We start from the raw sequence: 16,834 nt of genomic DNA on the forward strand, positions 1-16,834 counted from the left end.
AACATATGCCATATGTTCTCAATCCAAGCAAGAACTTGGGAAAATGGAGAAAAGAAAAATGGAGAGGAGTCGGATTCAATTATGACAAGGCGAACTGGTCAGAACACATAATTTTCTTCCAACTGGGTTATATTAAAATACATAGTCAATTCTTCTTTTTCTTTTCTTCTAATAAAGTCCACCATTATGGTGGAGGGGTTACCCCAAACTTCAAAACATGGACAAGGGGGCCATGATCCAAAATGTAGAAATAAACTGATCAAAGTCAGCTGATATATTCTATTTGAAGAGGTATGAACATTGACAGTGATCGACTCTTTCAAAGTTGATGCTACTTGATGTGTTAACTATTAGTAAATGTAAAGCATCTAGTTAAAAGAATCAGTTAGTTAACACATCAATTGTGGCATCGACTTTGAATAGTTTATACTTTGTGAAATTTTAGTGTCAAATTGGAAGCCTCAGCTCAAGCAAAAGCCAGAATTTCTGCAAAACAGGCAGTCAACAAAACATACTTGTCTGTATATTGCTCTAGCATTCAATAGGTAAGAGAAAGCTCTAAGTTGAGAAAATCTTAATATAGAAACATTAATCATCTCCAAATTCTTAATCATTTAGTGTGATTCTTTGTTTTGTTTTGTTTTGCAGGTTTGAGAAATGGAGATTGGATTAGCAGTTGGTGGTGCGTTTCTCTCTTCTGCTTTGAATGTTCTCTTTGATAGGCTTGCTCCTAGCAGTGATCTGCTGAAGATGTTTAAGAGGGACACAGGTAATGTCCGACTGTTAAAGAAGTTGAGGATGACTTTGCTTGGTCTTCAAGCTGTACTAAGTGATGCAGAGAATAAGCAGGCATCAAATCCATACGTGAGCCAGTGGATTAACGAGCTTCAAGATGCTGTGCATAGTGCTGAAAACTTAATAGAAGAAGTCAATTATGAGGTTTTGAGACTTAAGGTGGAAGGTCAGCATCAAAATCTTGGAGAAACAAGCAACGAGGTAAGTGACCTCAACTTGTGCTTGACTGATGATTTTATTCTCAACATAAAGCAGAAGTTGGAAGACATCATTGAAACATTGAAAGAGTTGGAAGCGCAGATTAGTTGCCTTGTTCTAACAAAATATCTTGATTCGGGTAAACAAGAAAAAAGAGAATCTTCAACTTCTGTGGTTGTTGAGTCTGAAATCTTTGGCAGGCAGAATGAAATAGAGGAATTGGTGGGCCGTTTAACCTCTGATGATGCGAAAAGTAGAAAATTGACAGTAATTCCTATTGTTGGAATGGCTGGCATTGGCAAGACAACATTTGCTAAAGCTATTTACAATGATGAGAGTGTGAAAACACATTTTGATTTCAAAGCTTGGATTTGTGTGTCCGAACCATATGATGCTCTCAGAATAACAAAGGAGTTACTTCAAGAGTTTGGCTTAATGGTTGATAACAATCTGAATCAACTTCAAGTCAAATTGAAGGAAAGCTTAAAGAAGAAAAAGTTTCTTATTGTCCTAGATGATGTATGGAATGACAACTATAAAGCGTGGGATGACTTGAGAAATCTTTTCGTACAAGGAGATGTAGGGAGTATGATCATTGTGACGACACGCAAGGAAAGTGTTGCCTCGATGATGGATGATGAGAAAATTAGCATGGACATTTTGTCTAGTGAAGTCTCTTGGTCTTTATTCAGAAGACATGCATTTGAAACCATAGATCCTAAGAAGCATCCAGAACTTGAAGTGGTTGGGAAAGAAATTGCAACTAGGTGCAATGGATTGCCCTTAGCTCTAAAGACGCTCGCTGGCATGTTACGCTCCAAGTCAGAAGTTGAAGGGTGGAAACGTATTTTGAGAAGTGAAATAAGGGAGCTTCCAAACAATGACATATTAGCAGCGTTGAAGTTGAGCTACAATGATCTTCCCGCACATTTAAAGCGATGTTTTTCTTATTGTGCAATATTTCCCAAAGATTATCCATTTCAGAAAGAACAAGTCATTCGACTGTGGAATGCTAATGGTCTAGTACAGGGGTTGCAAAAAGATGAAACAATTGAAGATTTAGGCAACCTGTACTTTCACGAGTTGAGGTCAAGATCATTATTTGAAAGGGTTTCAAAGTCATCTCAAGGGAACACAGAGATATTTTTAATGTATGACCTTGTTAATGATTTGGCCCAAATTGCATCTTCAGAATTTTGTAGCAGGTTGGAAGATAATAAAGGATCGCGCATGTTGGAAAAAAGTTTACACTTGTCATATTCAGTGGGAGTTGGTGACTTTGAAAAGTTGAAACTACTTGGCAACTCGGAGCAGCTGAGGACATTGCTTCCAATCAGTATCCAGGAGCATAGCTTCTTAGAGCTAAGCAAGAGGGTGTTGCATAACATATTACCAAGATTAACATCCTTGAGGGCACTATCATTGTCTCATTATCAGATAGAGGAGTTGCCAAATGACTTGTTTATTAAGTTAAAACTTCTTAGATTTTTGGACCTCTCTTGGACAACTATAAATAAGTTGCCAGATACAATTTGTGTATTGTATAATTTAGAGACACTTATCTTGTCACATTGTGATTATCTTCAGGAGTTACCACTGCAGATGGAAAAGCTGATCAATTGTGTCGCCTTGATATTAGTGGCACTTCTCTCTTGAAAATGCCGCTACATCTGAGCATGTTGAAAAGGCTTCATATGCTAGTTGGAGCCAAGTTTCTTCTTACTGGTTGCAGTAGTTTGAGAATTGGGGATTTGGATGAAGTACATAACTTGTATGGATCTCTATCAATTCTAGAGTTGCAAAATGTGGTTGATAGAACGGAAGCTCTGAAGGCAAATATAAAGGAAAAGGAACATGTTGAAAAGTTATCGTTGGAGTGGAGGGGAAGTATTGCCAACAATTCACAAACTGAAAGAGACATACTTGATGACCTACGTCCAAATTCAAACATAATAGAACTCCGCATCACTGGCTATAGAGGGACAAAACTTCCAAACTGGTTCTCTGACCATTCATTTCTTAAGCTTGTGGAATTATCTCTTAGCAACTGCAAGGACTGTGATTCCTTGCCAGCACTGGGACAGCTTCCTACTTTGAAATTCCTTGCCATTAGAGGGATGCATCGAATAACAGAGGTGACCAAAGAATTCTATGGCAGTTCGTCTTCCAGAAAGCCATTTAATTCTCTTGAGAAGCTTAAATTTGCAGATATGCCAGAGTTGGAGAAGTGGTGTGTACTGGGGAAGGGAGAGTTCCCTGCANCGATCTTCCGAAGCTAACCTAGCTGCCAGAATTTTCATCTGAGCACGTCTTCCAAGAAGGTTGACCAAAGTCAACTTTTCAAGTTATAAAAATCTCCAAAACAGGGAAACGAGCCTAAAACCCAAACGAACGACCAGGCGACCGAACAGTCACTGCCAGCAAGTCATAAATGACTTGGGGTCGCTACAGGAATGCTCTATACGAGGTAAAGAATTTTTTTTAATTTAAAAAAAAATGACCTGGAGGGTCATTACACTGGTTCTCTGACCATTCATTTCTTAAGCTTGTAAAATTATTTCTTAGCAACTGCAAGGACTGTGATTCCTTGCCAGCACTGGGACAGCTTCCTTCTCTGAAGTTCCTTGCCATTAGAGGGATGCATCGATTAACAGAGGTGACCAATGAATTCTATGGCAGTTCGTCTTCCAAAAAGCCATTTAATTCTCTTGAGAAGCTTAAATTTGCAGATATGCCGGAGTTGGAGAAGTGGTGTGTACTGGGGAAGGGAGAGTTCCCTGCACTTCAGGACCTTTCAATTAAAGATTGCCCCAAGTTGATCGAGAAGTTTCCTGAAATTCCTTTTTTTGAATTAAAAAGGTTTAAAGTTGTTGGTTCTAATGCTAAAGTGCTCACATCTCAACTTCAGGGAATGAAGCAGATTGTTAAATTAGTAATTACAGATTGTCACTCTCTTACCTCCTTACCTATTAGCATTCTGCCGAGTACCTTGAAGAGAATACATATATATCAGTGCAAGAAACTGAAATTGGAGGCACCAGTTAGTGAGATGATTTCTAACATGTTTCTCGAGATGTTGCATCTAAGTGGATGTGATTCTATAGATGATATATCACCTGAGTTAGTCCCAAGAACACTCTCTTTGATTGTAAGTAGTTGCTGCAATCTTACAAGGCTTCTGATTCCTACTGGGACTGAAAATCTCTATATTAATGATTGTAAGAATCTTGAGATACTTTCAGTGGCATATGGGACTCAGATGAGGTCATTGCACATCCGCGACTGCAAGAAGCTGAAGTCGCTGCCAGAGCATATGCAGGAAATCCTTCCATCTCTTAAGGAACTGACACTGGATAAATGTCCAGGAATAGAGTAATTTCCTGAAGGAGGATTGCCCTTCAATTTACAACAACTTTGGATCGATAATTGCAAGAAACTGGTGAATGGCGGAAAGGAGTGGCATTTACAGAGACTTCCCTGTCTCACAGGGTTAAGCATTTACCATGATCGCAGTGACGAAGAGATTCTTGTTGATGAGAATTGGGAGTTGCCTTGCACTATTCAATGTCTTACCATGTCCAATCTGAAAACATTAAGCAGCCAACTTCTCAAAAGCCTCACCTCTCTTAAATCTCTATATGCTGTTAATTTACCTCAAATTCAGTCACTGCTGGAAGAAGGGCTTCCCTCCTGTCTTTCTGAGCTATATTTATATGACCTTCATGATCTCCATTAACTATCAACTCAAGGTCTTTGCCGCCTCACGTCGCTTCAACGTCTAGAGATCCGTTCTTGCCTTAATCTCCAATCTCTTCCAGAATCAGGGATGCCCCCTTCCATATTTACACTATCTATTCACGACTGCCCATTTCTCAAACCACTCCTAGAATTTGACAAGGGGAAATACTGGCCAAATATTTCTCAAATTCCCACCATACATATTGATGGGAAATACCTGTGATATTTAAAGGAAATAGATGTAAGTTATTCTTTTTCCTCAGTAAGCTTCTTATTTTTCTTTACTTTCCTTTGATTTCTTGTTCATTCCTTTTGCTTGGTTAAATCTTTGAGCAGCGGAAATCGTAGATGATGAAATCTGGTATAGGCAGGAGTTGAAATAATTTGCTCCAGAAAGTTGATAGCTCAATGTAATATTGATGAACTAGAAATCATTTACCATGCATGTGTAAGTTTCTTGCCTTTGGAAATTCATCTCAATAGTAATTCATATATTCTTGTTATGAATCATACTCTTCATCTTACTTGACTATTATGACTCTTCCATAGACTCTCTTTTCTTAATGTAATGTTAATGTTCATCCTCAACTTGCAGTCTATGCCTGTTCGGTTTATTCACAATCATGAAAGCTGTTCGTCTTTGTTCCCCATTTCTCATCTCTTCCACAGAGATAAAGGGTCCAAAGGAATTGATGTAGTCTATATCACTTCTTGGTGAATTGACCAAATCTGGTGCTTATCCCTCACCCTCACCACCCTCACCTATATCGTGTAGGGTCGATATAAAGTAGTGTCCATCTCTGTACCATCATCTGCCTTGAGACACAAACTTTGCTAACAGAGCGTATGCATCTACATGTCTGTGCAAAGGCGCGGACCGACTTAGGATTGCTGTAACCCTCAACATTTGGATTGAAATGAGGTTTGCAAGTTATCGGAAAAACCAGTTGCAGTTGTGCATCTTCCTGCTATCGTCTTTGGTCAGGGTACTCACGATTCACCACTAGAAAGCATGATGTTGTATCGCGTTGATTTCAAGTTGATGTGACTGCATTTGATAGCAAATACAGAGGTTTTGTCACAACAGTTAAAACAACATTTCTTTTATGTGATTATTCTGAGATTTGAACTGAAGTTCTAAGCATTAGCTGATAAGTAATTTTGAGATCCTTTTCCATTTATCTATTTGGTTTCATCTAGAGTGGCTGTAATACTTTAGAATTTGCCTTAGGTGATATCTTTATATAACTTCTTTCTTCTTTTTGTAATACTAACTATCAGTAAGTCACAAGATGACCCTACTATAGGTGAGACACTTGTTGGCATTTGTAGCCAACTGTTAGACTACATGTAAAATCTCATAGTCTGTGTATCGAGGTATGTCTGTAGGTACGCCCCCCAGGGCTCTTGTAAGGTCTGGTTGAACGTCTGTATGCCATCTCATGGCTAGTAAGCGATCACTGACACTAGTTGGTATTTGTAGCCAACTGTTAGACTACGTGTAAGATCTCATAGTCTGTGTATCGAGGTATGTCTGTAGGTACACCCCCCATGGCCTGGTTGGACGCCTGTATGCCATCTCTCATGGCTTAGGCAGGGGAGTCGTCTTTGCTTCTTTTGAGAATACTTACTAATTTAAATATAACTTATATGGAAATTAATATGTTATTTTACACGAAATAAAGTATGAGATGAGAAAATGAGTATTAACAATACATTTGTTATGGTTCACTGTGAGATCATGTCAATAGCTTTGACATTAGGTTCAATAACAATTACAACATAAAATGAATTTACATACAATGGAAAAGAAAAAAGAAATGGTACAACAATGAATTTTCAGGTTCAGAATGTACCTACAGCTAGGAGTAATACAAATAGATACTGCTTGGCTTCTTCGTGTAACGCCAAGTTTGTTAAAGAGTTTTAAGTTATATTCACGAACAGCGTAAATGAATTTTACACTACCAATGCAATTTGCCAAACGTACCAGTTAGCCTTCAGTGTCCTTTCTTCTTGGAGAGCAGGAATTACTGGCTGGACATTCAGAAGCAAACTTGCAATACCAGCATTTCCATCGCTCGTCTTCAGGGGTGTAACTGGCTTCTCTTTCTCCTCGCCATACCTCTAACAAACACTTTATTTGACCCTTTACCCAGTCAAGATCATACTCAAACTGATCTTCACCAAGCAATGACTGATCTCCTTGAAATTCATACCTGCAGAAAAGAGAATCCAAAAGATTTACTAACATCTAATATGTAAAAGTGTGTCTTCTAATGCATGAAATGAAGCTTTCAGCAAATGAACTTTCTTGGACCTGTTTGGTTTGGATTATGCATAGTATATGAAATTCCAACTCACCTCAACAATAGTTGCTCATGTGCTGGTGGAAGCATGCACCAAGTATTACGAGAGTACCTCAACATATCAGTGAGAGTCTGCATTAACAACCAAGAGTTGGATGTGAACCGACACAAGACATAAACAAAAATATTTCCAAAGGCTAAAAACATCAGCAAAATTCTGATAGCAGGAAACCAAGATGAATCTACAAGATCCACAATAAACTAGACACCTATTCAGTTGTGTTGTGAAAGACTTAGAACCCCCATCCCCAGCCACACTCTTTTTAGTCATTTTCCCCTGAAGTAAAGTTGTAACTATTTTTTATCCTGATATAATTAATCATCATGTTCAATGAAACCTCTGGTTCTAGTCTTGATCACACTGGGAAGACGGATGAAGAAAATGCTTTTCAGCAAGGGAAAATTGAGAGAAATACAACAGTAACGCCTCAGTCCCAAACAAGTAAATTTTTTTAGAAATAGAAAAGAAGAGTTAGATCCTAAGAGAACTCAAATTTATGCCTTCAAGTAACTGCCAACTGGAAGCCAAATATTAAGAGTTTGCTTAGGAGCCAAACAAATTGTCTGCTTCGGGCTCATGATATTCCACATGCATGGAAAAGGTAGCTTTGCTTCTTGGTTCATGATCCTACAACATCTTCAAATTATGTACCATTTCTACTTATCTTTTTCATTAAAATATGAAAGAAATAGTATAATCCTAAAAAACTTATCATTCTTTGTTTTTTCTTCTTGGGTGATACCTCAGCAGCGAAACCACATTTAGCAGTACTTTCTCTGACTTGTGCAGATAAAATGTGATTAGGATTCAGAGAGAAGAACTCAAAGAACTGCCCGGAGGGGAAGTCATCAGCTACCAAACTATCCCACAAATGCTTGTAGCACATTAGCTGAAGCCTGACATAGAAGGGCATCAGTTCATCAGATTTTGTACACGTAAATATATTTAGAATAGTAAAGAAATTTAGATATGTTGCATCTCTCTGCACCATATTAAAGTTTCTTTACTGTTCAACATTCAGTGCAAAACTATACCTTCCATTCCTCCGTTGTGGTTCACGAGGAAGGCTAGCTTCCGCTCGTGTTTTTGTGTCAACTAACATTGGATATGCATCACTTTGTCCTTCCGGCATTCGTATCTCATCAATAACTCCCACCATCCATACACCTTCAGCAAAACCTACTCTGATGAACCAAATGAACTAGCTCAGCAGCTAATGAGGATGCAAATCATAAAGAATATTTCATAATTTCTTTCTACTTTGCAGGAATCAGTGAACTTGTTAACAAGGAAACTCTATCTACCATGTGCAGAAGTAAAGGTTGAGGTGGATTAGTGTGTGAGGATATGCATTCAATCACAAGCAACTTTGGATGGAAATGTAGTAATGCCTTATATGCACAAGCGCAGGTGTCAATAGGTGTTTACGAGTGGGGACAAATATGTACTTTACAGGAAAACAACTGGACAAGAACACATTTGTTTTGCTTAACCTGCTAGCATGCGTCCTAACGTGTAGGTCTTGATTCTTTTTCTTCCCCAAACACGTGAAAAATATTTTTAATAAATAGATAGCAGTGAGACTTGAAAACCTTCATTTAATCTGATAGTATGTTTTATTGCGTGATTGCTTAAGTTTAAGTTGTTAGACATAAGACACTTATTTTTCTATTTTGGGTCCTGCAACAAAGCAAACTAATCTAAGTCGGTAGATCAAAAGTTTTAAGTTGATGAAAAGTGAAAGTAGTGAATCACATGGTGGTGACTCTTACACCTCCACCATCTTCTTAATTGAGATTAAAGGGTCAAGGTGTTTCATTATTGGGTCATAAAGTTTGTACATGACACTTAAATATGCAAACACCTCTCTTTGATTAACAAAAAAGGCTTATAGAAACACAGTAAATAAGCTCATTAGCTACAATTGATGGTTGATGTGGAACACTGTTATCAACTTACTTCTAGGAATATTAAAGAATTATTATGAGCAATCAAAAGATGAAAAAGAGACTTACAAGGGCAATTCACGTGTCAATCCGTCAAATAACAATTGATTGGCACCAACTATGAAATTTAAGAACTTTAATGCCCATACATCTTCAGCTGAGTCAACAGGAACTTTTACCTTTTTGATCACCTGCACACATTCAAACTCAGAGTAAGGTAAGAACAGGAAATCTGAGAAATAAGAATACAGTAAAAGAACCACTTTGAAAATGGAAATGTTTAAACATATAGAAACATTTTGGAATTTGGCATGAGTCTTGATATTATCTCTTCATCTCCCTTCAAACGGACATACAGAACAATACGAAATATATGTCCTGTCAAATTACTTCTGCCTCAATCACTCGAACTGAGATAGTTAAAATATAAAATAAATGGATGACTAAACTCTCTATAGGGAATACCTCTTCTTCGAGTGCTTCATGGCGACTGCTACCAACTTTCATAGCTTTGGTCTTTTCTGGTTTGCCACAAAGAAGAGTATACTCCATCTTTTTTTCACACCATTCCTGAAGGCAACTTGCAATTATGAGGATAAACAATCAGTAAAATCATGTTTTAGGGGAACTTTCTCCTCGCACAACGACTTGCAAATATAAACAAAACAAATGCAAAACACAAGAATATGATAAAAAAGAACGTTTACATTAGAAAGGCTCAAGCGAGTACTTCCATTAACTAGCCAAACTCTCAAATAAAATATATAGAATAGTTCTATCCCAGTACTGTATCTATGTAGGGTAACCTAGAAAAAAAGTTTATCCACAATGAGAGGGTATTGAAGAGAAACCAAATAAAATAAATTAAAACTACAAGTTCAAGATTTTGAAGAAGTCCAGCAACTCATATTGGTCAATGCTCAACGGCACTGATTTGCTTCCTGAGACCGAAAGAACAAAAACATCAGAGTTGTTACTGAGAAATACTGAAATTGAGACACATGGTATGTTGAATTGTGTGACCATCTCATCTAAAAAGTTTTTAAGTTGTTAGAAAAACACCACTTTTATTTACTTAATTATGTCTTCAACATGCCTTCTCACGTGTAGGCCTGATTTTCTTTTTTGTGGGAAGCACCTGAAAATTCCTTTTGATAATGGGTGATGGTTAGACTCAAATCCAGACTTCTTCCTACTCTAATACTGGGTGAATTATGTGACCATCCCATCTAAAAACTTAAGTTGTTAGAGAGAACATCATTTTTATTTCTTCTACATGGTCAATGGATTCAACAACATAATTTGGACATGTTACAAAAGCCCCCTTCTCACTGCAGTAGATGCACAATGAACCAGTTAAAAGTTTAATACACCATTAGTCTGATCTAGATTCAAAACCTTGCAGCCTCATGCAATATCTCAAGCGATTCTATAATGAAATACACCTTTTGCACTAAACATCATACTACATCCTAGAACTTAATAATAAATCAGATGAGTAATCTTACTTCAGCCCGCTCCATCTCAATACTCAAGTCTGTCTGTGAAACAATTCAAATAACATTCCCAACCATATCTATTTGTGCCAAGATGACTTGATAGTTCACAACTTCAATAATTCAAGGCTATTCAATAGTTGAACTCTATCAAATTAATTTTCACATTTTTACTTTGATTTTTCCGTCCACTATACCACTCTAAGAAAGGAAGTCAAATTAATATCTTACACTATATAATCAGTCAAATAAAGTCATATAAAATAGGAGGTCTGATGGTCATGTTCAAAGCAACAATTCAGTAAGCAATTCAAAATTCCTCTAAACATTCAAACAATGGAACATCAGGAAACCACAGCTTTTCAAACTACAACTTCAAAACACACCAACTTGTAAACATTACCACACCAAATTGTATTTCCCTCTGTCACAATTTATGTGGCACTTTTCACTTTCTCCTAAGAGTCAATTTAACTAATCTTTGAAGCTAAATTGGATTAGCTCAAGTACAAAAGTCCTATAAGTTAGCAATTTTACAGAATCAAAAAAAAAATTGTCACATAAATTGGGACACAGGGAGTATAAAGTTTCGAAATTCATACTGTAGCAGTAATATCAGTAACAGCCAATCCTCTTTTCCTCCGATACCGACTCAACAACGAAGCGACAACTCTATTCCTCTTCTGACTACTCATTAACCTTCCAGAATCTTCTACATCAACCACTAACGAATCACTTTGTGAAGAACAACTCGATAAACTCCGTTTCGATAACAGAGTAATCGACTGTATCGACCTAACGTTGTTCTGGAAATGCGCCGGCGATGAAGAAGCACGTAACGGTGACTTAACCAGAGATCGTGTGGCTGCAAAGGCAGCTTCAATTATCGCCATTTCTTCTTCACTGATGATTTCTAATGGAATCTTGGAAACTATGTTGTTAGGGTTTTGCGATGTTTGTACTTCTTCAGGTGTGTCAATCGGCGATCGTGGATCAGTCATTTCCGGCGAGTGGGCAACGAGTCGCGGCATGTGACCGTTGGGAACGGCACAAATGGAGGATCGTGAGATAATGGAGTTTAATTTTTTACTTTTTTATGAACATCCAACTAAATTTCAAAAGTAAGATTCAAAATTTTAAAAAAAATACAGTAAAAAATACATCTAAACTATTATATTTTTATGATTTTATCATTTAAACTATTACTCTTTCGTTCCTAAATTACCTGTTCATTTTTTAATTGACACACCTATTAAGAAAGATTGACATAGTGAGTTTTATCATTTTGACCTATTAATAATATAAAGTGGATGAATTAAAAAGAAGTTCTACTTTTTTCAAAGTAATTAATTAAGGATATAATAGGTAAAAAGAAATTGTCCTTTCTTGATTATCAAAATAAACAAGTAATTAGGCATAATTTAAAAAAAAAGCGAACAAATAATTAGGCACAGGGAATAGTATTTTCGTTTCTATCTTAATTATCGTTAACTGTGTATCAAAATATATTTACCTTATTAATTTGACGATGTATGATGATTGATGTATACTCTTTTAATTTAAAAATGGCACTAAATGACACTCCATGTCACTTCTTGTGGATTTTCTATCTAAACTGTATGATATTTTCATTTTTTTAATTTAAATTATCACTAATAATTAATCATAAGTCATAACACACCTTGAAATTAATGAGCCAGTTGTCACTCGTAAAAAATTCATTCGAAAATCATAGCACCAAAAATATTCATGGGTTTAACACACATGAAAAACTAAGAAAATCGAATAATGTTTCTAGTCCCCTAGATGCCTAAAATGGACTTTGAAAATGGAGAGACTTTAGATACTGCTCCCCCAACGCCCTGCGGAAAGTTTCATAAAGGTTACGTAAAAGATTCTCCAAAAGTCATATCACCAAAATATTTATCGGGAATAAAGACAAATACCATGCACAGTGTGGACAATGATATATGCATTCATTTCTCTATTTTCTGTTCTTAATCTTAAAACATCTTCTTTATTCCCATTCTTAAAAAGGATGGGAAGTGTTCTGATGTCTTTCATTTCAGTTTATCAACTAGAAATAGAATGAACTCTTGAGCTTTTGCTTTGGCTTTGTTTCATGACTTCATCATCAATTACATCTCTTTTGAAAAGACTCATTTTACTTAGAGATTTTTGTAACATTTATTTAAATAAAAGTTTGATAGTGGCATACACAGAACTTGTTATAAAGCTAAGTCGTCATATAAAGAAGTGTAGACAACTCAGAAATGAAAAATGAAATACGATTTATATGTATTGCTGTAATATCAGTTACTTCTTTTTTGGAAGACTCATTTTACTTCAAATTACTTCTCTTTTGGAAAACTCATTTTACTTATTAGTTGTTTGTAGCATCTATTTAAAATAAAGGTTCGATAGTGGTCTACCCAAAATTTGTTGGCATCTAAAAAAGTGTGAACAAATCAGAGATGAAATTTGCACTATAATAGAGAACATGATTTATGTGAATCGTTATTACATGATTTAAGTATATTGCTATAACATTTTTTAACAAGTTTTAATTCCTAAAAATATATTCACAAACTAAAATACATAACTTACAAGTAGCTCAAGCAAGCAACTCACAAGTAGTTTAAACATGTTTATTAAAAGGGACAAGGTAGTTAGTCAATTAGATAGGAATCCTTCAAGTCTTAAAAATTGGGTAGAAGTGACAAATAGTATTAATTAGGTTAAAAGCTATTTTCTCAATAGTCTTAAGCTTTTAACTTTTACATTTTTGTCCAATAACTGTCGTAGTTGTGGGGACAACTTCTTTAGTCATCCAACAACTTCAGTAGTTGTCCAAACAATTTTAAATTTTTCCACCGGGAAGGGCACATGCATTGCTGCAATGTATGCCTATTCTTAGATTAATATAACTATGAAATAGTATCCTAATGTCTTTCTTATTAGCGCCATCGAGAGCTTAGCTTATATAATTTATATGTTGCTAAGCTCAGATCAACATTTGAGTCTCAGGTCAACATTTGAAATAGCATCCTCATGATCAGAATTGACTGTTTACTAGTTCATTCATTAGGATTTAAAATATTGTATTTTGATCAATTTCAGTGAGTGTCATCTTTGCTTGATTCAATGGCTTCCCAATTAACCAACAACAACATACCACCTACCTAGTGTTGTAGTAAAAAAGTAGGGTCGGGAGAGGGTAGACTGTTCGCAGTCGAATGTAATAATAAGTATATTCAGCAGCAGCTATAGTATCTTCAGGCCCAATCATTATGGTATAAGAAACGCGACAATTCTTAATAGTACCTTGAATAATAGTACATACTGGTCCACTCGATTTTGATTTTGATACGGAATGATATGTAATCACATTTTTGTAAGTATCATCATCAATAACAATTTCAATTGTTCGGCTGAGTAACCATGGATCTTTAACAATAAACGACATCAAAAACATTCTGACGGGTAGTTCTGCAATTACTGGTGCATATCGAAGAATTAACAGAGAATCTTCATGTTTTTGCACATCACTCAGATTTTCACCATCCTTGCTCAAAATTCTCTGTGTCTTAAAAGCAATCCCCTTTTCTTCTTGAATGTATGCTTTAATTGTACCAATTGTATCATTCGGATTAACCATTAGGATAATACGATTTTGATACTTTGGAAAAAAGAATTTCACTAATAAACGCCATGGAATCATATCTCCATTCGAAGTCGAAGTTTCATCTTGAATGATAATTTGCTTTGTTCGTTTCGCTGTCAGTAGATCTATCAAAACGAAAAACACTAAATAAGTATGTATCAAAGTAAAAAAAAANGCATAATTTAAAAAAAAAGCGAACAAATAATTAGGCACAGGGAATAGTATTTTCGTTTCTATCTTAATTATCGTTAACTGTGTATCAAAATATATTTACCTTATTAATTTGACGATGTATGATGATTGATGTATACTCTTTTAATTTAAAAATGGCACTAAATGACACTCCATGTCACTTCTTGTGGATTTTCTATCTAAACTGTATGATATTTTCATTTTTTTAATTTAAATTATCACTAATAATTAATCATAAGTCATAACACACCTTGAAATTAATGAGCCAGTTGTCACTCGTAAAAAATTCATTCGAAAATCATAGCACCAAAAATATTCATGGGTTTAACACACATGAAAAACTAAGAAAATCACATAATGTTTGTAGTCCCCTAGATGCCTAAAATGGACTTTGAAAATGGTGAGACTTTAGATACTGCTCCCCCAACACCCTGCGGAAAGTTCCATAAAGGTTACAAATTTTTTTTCCCAAAAGTCATATCACCAAAATATTTATCGGGAATAAAGACAAATACCATGCACAGTGTGGACAATAATATCTGCATTCATTTCTCTATTTTCTTTTCTTAAATCTTAAAACATCTTCTTTATTCCCATTCTTAAAGGATGGGAAGTGTTCTGATGTCTTTCATTTCAGTTTATCAACTAGAAATAGAATGAACTCTTGAGCTTTTGCTTTGGCTTTGTTTCATGACTTCATCATTAATTACATCTCTTTTGAAAAGACTCATTTTACTTAGAGATTTTTGTAACATTTATTTAAATAAAAGTTTGATAATGGCATACACAGAACTTGTTATAAAGCTAAGTCATCATATAAAGAAGTGTAGAAAAATCAGAGATGAAAAATAAAATACAATTTATATGTATTGCTGTAATATCAGTTACTTCTTTTTTGGAAGACTCATTTTACTTCAAATTACTTCTCTTTGGAAAACTCATTTTACTTATTAGTTGTTTGTAGCATCTATTTAAAATAAAGGTTTGATAGTGGTCTACCCAAAATTTGTTGGCATCTAAAAAAGTGTGAACAAATCAGAGATGAAATTTGCACTATAATAGAGAACATGATTTATGTAAATCGTTATTACATGATTTAAGTATATTGCTATAACATTTCTTAACAAGTTTTAATTCCTAAAAATATATTCACAAACTAAAATACATAACTTACAAGTAGCTGAAGCAAGTAACTCACAAGTAGTTTAAACAGGTCTATTAAAAGGGACAAGCTAGTTAGTCAATTAGATAGGAATCCTTCGAGTCTTAAAAAATAATTAGATATGACAAATAATATTAATTAGGTTAAAAGATATTTTTGTTCAATAGTCTTAAGCTTTTAACTTTTACATTTTTGTCCAATAACTGTTGTAGTTGTGGGGACAGCTTCTTTAGTCGTCCGACAATTTTAGTAGTTATCCAAACAATTTTAGTAGTTGTTCAGACAACTACGAAAGATGTTACTCCCTCCGTTTTTTAAAAAAATGATCTCCTTTCCTTTTTAGTCTGTTTAAAAAAGAATGACCTCTTTCATTTTTTGGTAACATTTTACTTTCAGCTTTCCACGTGACATGTTTAAGACCACAAGATTAAAGGGCAATTTTGTACATTTGACATAACTTTAATTAGGATCACATGATTCAAAAGTCTTCTTTATTTTCTTAAACTCCGTATCAAGTCAAACCAGATCATTTTTTGTGAAACAGAGAGAGTATTAGTTTAGTCTTTTTATTAATATTAAAAATTAAAAAAGTAGAGAAAAAGTAAAGAGGCCCACTTGTCCCTTTTTTTAATTGAAAACTTATAAGATATTTTTAGCTCATTTTTCCACGGGGGACGGCACATGCATTGCTGCAATGTATGCCTATTCTTAGATTCACATAACTATGAAATAGTATCCAAATGTCTTTCTTATTAGTGCCTTCGAGAGCTTAGCTTATATAATTTATATGTTGCTAAGCTCAGATCAACATTTGAGTCTCAGGTCAACATTTGAAATAGCATCCTCATGATCAGAATTGACTGTTTACTAGTTCATTCATTAGGATTTAAAATATTGTATTTTGATCAATTTCAGTGAGTGTCATCTTTGCTTGATTCAATGGCTTCCCAATTAACCAACAACAACATACCACCTACCTAGTGTTGTAGTAAAAAAGTAGGGTCGGGAGAGGGTAGACTGTTCGCAGTCGAATGTAATAATAAGTATATTCAGCAGCAGCTATAGTATCTTCAGGCCCAATCATTATGGTATAAGAAACGCGACAATTCTTAATAGTACCTTGAATAATAGTACATACTGGTCCACTCGATTTTGATTTTGATACGGAATGATATGTAATCACATTTTTGTAAGTATCATCATCAATAACAATTTCAATTGTTCGGCTGAGTAACCATGGATCTTTAACAATAAACGACATCAAAAACATTCT

At 35.2% G+C, this 16,834-nt stretch overlaps 1 protein-coding gene and 1 pseudogene across 1 annotated transcript; one reads left to right on the plus strand and one right to left on the minus strand.

Moving 5' to 3' along the window:
- The first annotated feature begins 657 nt into the window (after window positions 1–657).
- Window positions 658–4,929, plus strand: LOC125844822 (putative disease resistance protein At3g14460; annotated as a pseudogene).
- A 1,503-nt stretch (window positions 4,930–6,432) lies between these two features.
- LOC125845495 (exonuclease V, chloroplastic-like) lies at window positions 6,433–11,603 on the minus strand. Its single transcript, XM_049525009.1, has 7 exons — window positions 11,146–11,603; window positions 9,513–9,617; window positions 9,117–9,238; window positions 8,136–8,285; window positions 7,844–7,997; window positions 7,096–7,172; window positions 6,433–6,950 (listed from the first exon to the last, which is right to left on the minus strand). The coding sequence occupies exons 1-7, from the start codon at window positions 11,572–11,574 to the stop codon at window positions 6,725–6,727; spliced, it is 1,263 nt and encodes a 420-aa protein (XP_049380966.1). The 5' UTR covers window positions 11,575–11,603; the 3' UTR covers window positions 6,433–6,724.
- Between the last annotated feature and the right edge of the window lie 5,231 nt (window positions 11,604–16,834).

Source organism: Solanum stenotomum, chromosome 11 (assembly GCF_019186545.1).
Source record: "Solanum stenotomum isolate F172 chromosome 11, ASM1918654v1, whole genome shotgun sequence".
Classification (NCBI taxonomy): domain Eukaryota; kingdom Viridiplantae; phylum Streptophyta; class Magnoliopsida; order Solanales; family Solanaceae; genus Solanum; species Solanum stenotomum.

What these genes read in the sequence shown, in the direction of transcription:
- LOC125845495 (XM_049525009.1), bottom strand. Translation starts at nt 11,574, where the DNA reads ATGCCGCGACTCGTTGCCCACTCGCCGGAAATGACTGATCCACGATCG. An exon ending in TTACTGATATTACTGCTACA is followed by an intron (nt 9,618 to 11,145) that starts GTATGAATTTCG and finishes AGTTGCCTTCAG; the next exon opens with GAATGGTGTGAAAAAAAGAT. An exon ending in CCACAACGGAGGAATGGAAG is followed by an intron (nt 7,998 to 8,135) that starts GTATAGTTTTGC and finishes CTTCTATGTCAG; the next exon opens with GCTTCAGCTAATGTGCTACA.